Source organism: Doryrhamphus excisus, chromosome 3 (assembly GCF_030265055.1).
Source record: "Doryrhamphus excisus isolate RoL2022-K1 chromosome 3, RoL_Dexc_1.0, whole genome shotgun sequence".
Classification (NCBI taxonomy): domain Eukaryota; kingdom Metazoa; phylum Chordata; class Actinopteri; order Syngnathiformes; family Syngnathidae; genus Doryrhamphus; species Doryrhamphus excisus.
Genome location: NC_080468.1, coordinates 20,586,980 through 20,595,141, shown reverse-complemented (window position 1 = coordinate 20,595,141; position 8,162 = coordinate 20,586,980). Strand labels below are relative to the sequence as shown.

The following is an 8,162-nucleotide window of genomic DNA, read 5'->3' as shown; positions in this document are numbered from 1 at the left end:
CTGGCGCAACACACATGGCCGCTTACGGTGTTTGGGTTTTTCCTCGGAAGAAAGTAACAAGGTCTCGAAGTGAAAATTGTGTTCACTGAACCATCACAGCCATTGTAGCCGAAACCTCTCTTTCACCAGAATGAATTTAAACCAACGTTGGTGAAGCTAAAAGCCAGGCTGGGACAGCCGCAGCTCCGGTAGGCACAGACTGTTAGCATTTGCTAGTGCTAACAATCATGAGATCCACTGTTTATTTTGTACAGACGAGTGCATCATATGCTAATGCTAACAATCATGAGGTATACTTATAATTTGCACAAACGAGTGCTCTTTTTTATTGTGCCTGTGTAAAATATAGCAGACTTGGGAGCAAACTGTGACACATTTAAGAAAACTAACGTAGTGGTAGGCGTTTGGATAGCTACAGGTGGTGTTTGTTGACTGCTTAAACGTAGGATGCATTTGCATTGTTCAATGTGCAAAATGTCACACTACTGTTGGAACCACTATTCGTCCTCCTTGTTTCCAGGCCGTGTGGGTGTGATGTCCTTACCCTGCAGCATATTGAGAAAGTCACACTGCAGGAAGAAGCCCAACCCCAGGTGCACCTCGCCGACCGCCCACCACAAAGTGGCGCACCTCGCTGCCCACCCTGAGAAACATAAACATGGCTGACACTGGGGCCAGTAGTGATGGAGGAGGGATGGATGTGAGGAGTGAACCCACTCAACAGGAGGTTGACGAAGGAGACCTCACTTCCGCCAAACGTGCCCGACTGTGTGATGAAGAACAAGAGCAGGATTTGACCCCAGACCCTCCTGAGATGCATGGAGATGCACCAGGACAAGCAAACACGGAGCAGGAAGACCAACGTAAAGTACCTTTTGCAATTAACGTGTACCCATTGGAAGATAATAGCACTTAGCCACAAGGAGGCACATTAACACAGGTTTAAAGATGGGTTAAAAGCTCATTCAATGCTGTTGATTTCTACGTGAATTGTTCTTGTTTTTTGATCCTCACCTGAAATCATGCTCCTTAGAAGCGCCCCTTCATGCCGACGATGGAGTAAGCTTGGAGGTGAAGACATCGATTGACAACACCAAGATGCAAGAGTGCCATCATCAAAATGGCAACGGTGGCCATGATGCTCTGCTCTCAGTGGAAGGAGAGATGCAACCAGAAGGGGAGGACGAGGAGAACCGTAATGTGTCTGTACACGACCCACAAGAAGTTCAACAGTAAGTGGATGAATTGAAATTACAATCGTAAATCTATTAGTGTCTCTCTCAAGTTGTTTCCTTGCCTACAGCCTTGCCTTAGACTTCTCCCAGACCCCCCAGGTACTGACTAGCTCCTGGACTGAATACTCCAACTTCCCGGAGAATTACCTCAAAGGTTGCAAATGGTAATACTTGTGTAAATATGTGTTATATGCATTACTGACAACATGCTGTTATCTGCTCATCACCATGTTGCTTGCTCCCTCAAGGGCTCCGGATGGTTCCTGCATCCTTAGCAACAGTGCAGACAATGTGCTCCGCGTGTACAACCTTCCACCAGAGAACTGGGATGTGCTGGCCGAGATGGTGAGAGTTTTTTTTTTAATATTTTTTTTATTTTTAAGATTACCCATCTGTAATTCTATTTTATATTTCAATCAAAACAAATACATTTTCTTAGACCATAACAATTCTGAACTTGGTCATATCTTTGTAAGACGAGATTGAATAGTTTAATTGTTACTACTTGATCAACACAAAAAACATAATCATATACATATTTATTGTTTTACATAAAACTGATAAGCATGTTTAAAGAGCCATTTCTAAGACTATATGCCAATATAAATTGTAAATGTATATTATATAAATATTCTTGGACATTTGGAATGCCTGTGGCGCCCCCATCAGGCCATTGTTGATGTTGCAAATTGTTGCAGTGGAAATGAAATCACTGTAGTTGGCTGCTTTGTGTTTGCTAATTTTTCGTTCCTTTGTGTTGAGTTGTGGAATCCTATAGAGTAGCTACACATGATAACGGCATAGAAAGCTTTGTAGACCTTCCAGGATCTGCACCTATTCCAGCTGTATTTCTTGAATTTTGTGTTTACGGCGAAAACGGTCTGTTTTAATGTACTCCCACCCACGGGCCGCCGCCACGCACGACCACTCCGCTGTGGTTGGTCACACTCCCAAGTGCTCAGGAGGACAGCCGGGTAGTTGCCGAACCCAACTTTTATAAGAGTTGATAAACAGTATAGGAGTTGATAATAAATGGAGATTTATCTTTTAAAAATGTCCACTTTAAAATATACAGCCATATGTGTTGGACCCCGAATCCAATCCGTTCAGATGCTTACTGGCCCATGTTAACAAAACAGTCCAGTGTAAAATGCCCTTTTAGAGATTAAAATGTTTCTTTTGCTGGTAGGGAACCAGGAACTCCAACCACTTCTGCCTGATGTTTGCCTCGTAAGGAATTGTATACAAATTTGGCTTTCCCTTACACCCGAAGAAACACTTCCTGGGTGACATTGCTAACGCCTTAAACAGAGAAGCAGAGCTTGGGGGGAGGGCAGAGAGCCTATCTGGCCTACAGCACATGGCCATATAAGGAAGTCAGGTGCTCTGTGACATCACAAACAGCCAGTGTCGGAACGCCCTCTGAAACCAAGCGTTCAGAGCCATCCCAAACTTCTTTCAGGGCTCGCTTCCAAATGCGCAAACCTCATTATCTGAAACTTTTGCATTATTTAATACGATAATACAACATTCTAACTACATACATAGGTCAGAAAAGTGGAAGAAGCCTATTAGGTCCCCTTTAATATAATTTGGACCCTCTAGTCGCAAATGAGGCTAACCGAAAAATACTGTATTAAGAACAGGTCTCATAAGGCTGTGCAGTTCTGTACCAAAAAAGCGCAATAATAACCCCCATGATTGTCAATCAAAAGTACACATTGTCCCATCATATAACAGAGTCCGGTGCTGAGGATGGCCGAAGGAGACACCATCTACGACTACTGCTGGTACCCCAAGATGAACTCGATGGACCCCGACTCTTGCTTGTGAGTGCTTTTTCACTTGTGCCAAAATGTCGAAACATCCATGCCGCAACATAAACGCCACAAACATTTTCACATTTGCAACTGAACAGTGTGTATGCACACCACTGTGTGCGTGTGTGTCTGTCTCATCTTCATCAGCAGAGTCCTTCTTTTCAGAGAGACGCTCCTGTAGGGCGCCCCCAGGTGGTCACGCAGGTTTTAATCTGTCTGCCGTTGCTGATTTTTCATTTCCTCCCCCCTACCAACACTTTAGTATGTCCTCGTCCGCTGGCTTCGGTTTGTTGCCAGTGCAGAGGAGATTCAGGCCTCTGTTATGGCTCAGTGATTTCCGACCAGGTTCCAGGCATGGCTCCAGGCGAACGGCAACAGCAGCAGCATTCCAGTGATTATAATTGGCTGCTTCCCGGCTCTGGAATAAAGCTGCAGTGCCATCACGGCTAATTTTCCTCACTCTTTTTGAGCGTCAGTGATGTTTGGCGCTGCATAATTAGAATTAAATAGGCAGGGTTGACTGGGGATTTGAGGTGTTACATTCAGGTGGATATGAGCCTGTCCATGATGAATACACGAATAGGCGCCTAGATTTAGGGACTGGTATGACACTTTAATCTATTCGTTTTTGATCAATAGAAATGTTGAAATGTTTCAATTTAATAAGGTCATGTTGAGTAGCAACCAACAGAGGATGCTATGAGTACAGTTCCAATTAGTTTGCTGCCTAAATGGGCTGCTGTGAGAATCCAAAATGCCAATTAGGAAGAGACAAGTTTGACCTGGAAGAGTTTGAACAGTCTAAATGATTATTTTATTTTTTTAGTAAATGAAAGTTCCTTAGTGGCTGAAGTGGAGCATTCATTGTTCCAGGTTGCGGCCTCCTTCTTCATCTCGACTGAACAATGGTGGCGAATGCCTATAATTCCCACACAGAACACGTCTTCCCGTCCTTACCACAAGCTATAACTCCCATGAGCCAAAGGCTCGGTTGCGCAGTATTTGTTTAAGTAGTAGAGGTGCGACTATAAGCAGTTATACTTCATGTGTACAGTCTGGAAAATCTATATGCCTCGGCACAAAAAATCAGATTATGAATACATCTACCGTCTACCCTATAAATGAATTAAAAGCAAAATGTAAATATTATGTATACTGGAACATTCATTAACATTTAAACATGACATCTCCACAGTCTGGCCAGCAGTAGCCGTGACAACCCAGTCCACATCTGGGATGCCTTCTACGGGGAGGTGCGAGCCAGCTTCCGGCCCTACAACCACCTGGACGAGCTGACAGCCGCCCACTCGCTCTGCTTCTCCCCGGACGGCTCGCAGCTCTACTGCGGCTTTGACAAAGCAGTCCGCGTCTTCTACACGGACCGACCAGGGCGAGACTGTGAGGAGCGGCCCACCATAGGTCAGCCACCGGCCGCCATCTTGGCACGAAGCTCCTGGGTTTTGTTTTTGTGGCCTCGGCGAAGGTTTGACAATGTGTCTGTTTTTCCTGTACCAATCCAAAGAATTGCGGCAGTGGTTGTTAAAACACTATAAATCAGACAATGAATCAAACAATTTTGCATGCAGTATCTGCTTCGTGGTGTTCAAGGACTCTTGAGAGGATTGAAGAAGAAGCGTCGGCGTGCGTGGCACAGAGCAAACAAGACAACTGTGACGGGAATCATCTTGAAAGCGTCTCCTTGAGCGGGCCAAGAACTAGCTTGTTTTTGTTTGGTTTTTAATTACGCGCAACACAAATGGTCATTTAAATGGTCTTTCATGCATTTCTAACAACTTAGAGGGCTTAGTGTTTCACTCTAATGATGCAGAATCTCTTTGGTTATGGCCTGATTGTTTTTTTGGTTACGGCCTGACTGTTTTGGATGAAGCGAGCGCTTTATGATTTTGGCTCTGTTGTTTAATGACTACGCAAACCTTGGCTTCTCTGCCAAGAGACATGCAAAAAGACTGTTCACGGAGGGTGCTTACCATCGGGCTAATTGCTAAATAGAAACAAACTTTTGCATGGTGTCTGAAGTGTTGCTTTCTCTGCAGTGAAGAAGCAGGGCGGCCAGAACGGCATTATATCCTGCATCGCCTTCAGCCCATGCCAATCACTCTACGCCTGCGGCTCGTACAGCCGCTGCGCTGGCCTCTACTCATGCCAGGACGGCACCCTGTGTGCCCTGTTGCCCACCCGCCACCACGGGGGGCTCACCCACTTGCTCTTCTCACCTGATGGCAACTACCTGTACACGGGTGGACGCAAGGTACGTACACAATGAGAACTCTGCAACACAAAGATAATCATATTCGCTTAACATTTACCTTGACCACATTTTTTTATACAGTGATGGATTTGGAACTAGTTTGGTGTGTTTTTATTATTTATGTAGCGTATTAACAAATGTTGTAGGACAGAACTCAGAGGTAAATTAATTAAAAAAACAAAATTGTAATGTAATAAATACAGCAAATGCTGTTACACAGTAGTTGGGACATTTATTACCTCAATTGAAAAGAGCATGGGGTGTTAATTGGAAGCAGGCAATAATTGGACAGGCTGTTATTTCAGAAATGTGAAAACACGGTGTCCAAATGTTTTTCACCTGGCACCGCATGCTGAAAAAACAAAATATGCGGGGGTGCCACTTTAATGTTTTTGTAATCTACTGCATTTATTTCAAGGCAAAGTATTTTGTTATTAGTGTCAACATTCCAGCGATTTCTCTTCACGTAGTGAGTGCCTTTGTTCTCTATTTTCCCCATTTTTGCCTGGTTTAATTTTATTTCACAGATGAACCAATAAAAAAAAAAGCTGCGGGCCACACAGGGATTTATGCTAATGCTTACTCTTTAAGGATCCAGAGATTCTGTGCTGGGACCTTCGAGAGCCAGGTCAAGTGGTGTTCTCCTTCAAACGGAACGTGGCAACCAATCAGCGCATCTACTTTGACCTCGACCCGTAAGTGTAAATTTACCACCCTTGACTCTACCACATGGCACCGTCCTCAAACTCCTTCCATACTTATTAAATGTTGTCTCAGCTCGGGCAGGTACCTGCTGAGCGGGGACACAGAAGGAATGCTATCCATGTGGGACACCAGTGTGACGCAGCTCAGTGGAAGTGAGGAGCTGCTGCAGCCTCAGCTCAGGTTCCAGGCCCATTGGGACTGCACCAATGGAATCAGGTATTGAATCGTTCCAAGAAACGCGAGTACATTCAAAACAATGCCAACACTCCTCTTGCCTCCTGTCTAGCATCCATCCCTTCATGCCACTCCTTGCCACGTCCAGCGGCCAGCGCCAGTTCGGTTGGCCCAGCGACGGCGACACTGACTCTGACGGTGAGGATGGCGACACCGCCATCTCCACCGCCACCTCACCACAGGCAGGCCGCCAAGACAACATGCTGCGTCTGTGGTGGGCCGGACCGTGCAGCAGCCCTCCCTTAAAGGAGGAGCAGGGACACAATGCGGCGGCGACGGATGCCTGAGGTGACCAGGGGTGAACTATTAAGAAGCTTTGTGCACAACTTCCTCTGCCAATAAGGAAGCAGGTAAGCTTCCTTCACTAAAGATGCACATGAGGACATTTATGGGAGAAAGGTTATATTTTTATGAAACTTTTTGTTATGTATATTACACGCTGAAGTCTATTTTGTACTCAGCTGCACGTCATATTAGTTGTGTCTACGTTTCAGGACATTCATACCGTAAGTGAGCCTTTAAAAATCTTATTTTTTTTAAGGAAAACTGGAAAATTGGGGTGCATTCGTATGCTCCTAATCAAAATTTGTAGACCAGTTAAAAAAACAAACCAAAAACACAAATAAAAATACAGTTTTCAAAACAGAACTCTCTAATAAGTAGCTGTGCCATTCTTGTTGATCTCTTCAAAATTGATTTTGGCATGCTTAATGCCAGTGTTTACAGGAAGCTAGATGAACTCATGTCCATTTTTGTAACCTTCCCTTCCCAAATGTTCTCAATGGGATTTAGATCAGGACAACATGAAGGATGGGCCAAACGAGTGACGTTATTTTTCTGGAAATAACGTGGGAGGAAACCGGAGTACCCGGAGAAACCCCACGCATGCACGCGGAGAACAGATCCAACAATGTAAATTGTAAATTCTTGCAATATTTCAACTAACCAGGAGTGTATGTGCAATCCCACAAAGTCTGTTCCACATGTACACGGCTGTTAATTTGTCTGCTCCACATACTATATACATACCATAACCATATGAGAACACATTCACTGGCAGTGTTTAAATCAATCAGTGAATCACCATTAGCAACTCAACTATATCTGAAGTGTGCCCATTTTTACTATATTTATATTTATATGTAGAAAGATAAGGTAAATGACAAGGCATACATACAAATGTATAGAATCTTGAACAGCTCAATGTCAATCAAGCTAAAATATACCACACAAGTCTAAAAATGTTTAATACTAATCACTAATAGTAGCACATTTGAATCACACTTGTAAACTGTGGTTGCGTTCAAAAACATCACATAGTTTATTGTACAAAGTGAGTGATATCCACTTCATTTTTTACATTATTTACACACACACACTTATTTACACACACATTATAAAGTCATTTTTGTGATGTTCGGAGTGTCCCTGAATGCATCTCGCATTGTTATGAGAATAACAAAGTGTCACTCCCAGGATGAACGCAAAGGAGACACGTGTGAGTCGGAGATACATGCAGTATGTGGTGTTGGAATCGTACTGCTGCTGATGTGTTCGGGTCAGAATGAAGTGTGAAAAGAGCGTCAGACTCTGTGTGACTGTGTGGGGAACGCTCCACTGTGCTTCCGTCTGCCATCATAACAGAGGCATGCTTGCTCTGGTGCAAAAACCATTAATTGTAAAGGCATTTTTACCAGTCATGTATAGCATGAGGACATGGCTTAAAGTTTTTGATGAAGTTTTAACACTTATCAGTTTGCCACCGATGACGTCTTAAATGCGGGGCGCAGTGACCGCTCTACTAAGCAATTAAAAAGGCACATTTCTTGACAATCTTTGTGTTCTTGTGTATCGAAGATGCTTTGTGAAAGAAGATACCCGACAGCCACGGGGATGGAG

The 8,162-nt window shown here is 44.0% G+C and overlaps 1 protein-coding gene across 2 annotated transcripts; it reads left to right on the top strand.

The window, feature by feature from the left end:
- On the top strand, positions 1 to 8,162 carry wrap53 (WD repeat containing, antisense to TP53). Of its 2 annotated transcripts, none has more exons than XM_058067650.1 (11): positions 1 to 188; positions 521 to 863; positions 1,037 to 1,232; positions 1,304 to 1,399; positions 1,484 to 1,580; positions 2,976 to 3,064; positions 4,251 to 4,474; positions 5,110 to 5,324; positions 5,916 to 6,019; positions 6,102 to 6,245; positions 6,316 to 8,162. In XM_058067650.1, exons 2-11 carry the CDS (start codon positions 659 to 661, stop codon positions 6,548 to 6,550), a joined length of 1,605 nt encoding a protein of 534 aa, XP_057923633.1. In that variant the 5' UTR covers positions 1 to 188; positions 521 to 658; the 3' UTR covers positions 6,551 to 8,162. The 2 variants fall into 2 exon arrangements, with proteins under 2 accessions (XP_057923633.1, XP_057923632.1); XM_058067649.1 differs by having other exon boundaries at positions 1,034 to 1,232; positions 6,316 to 8,161.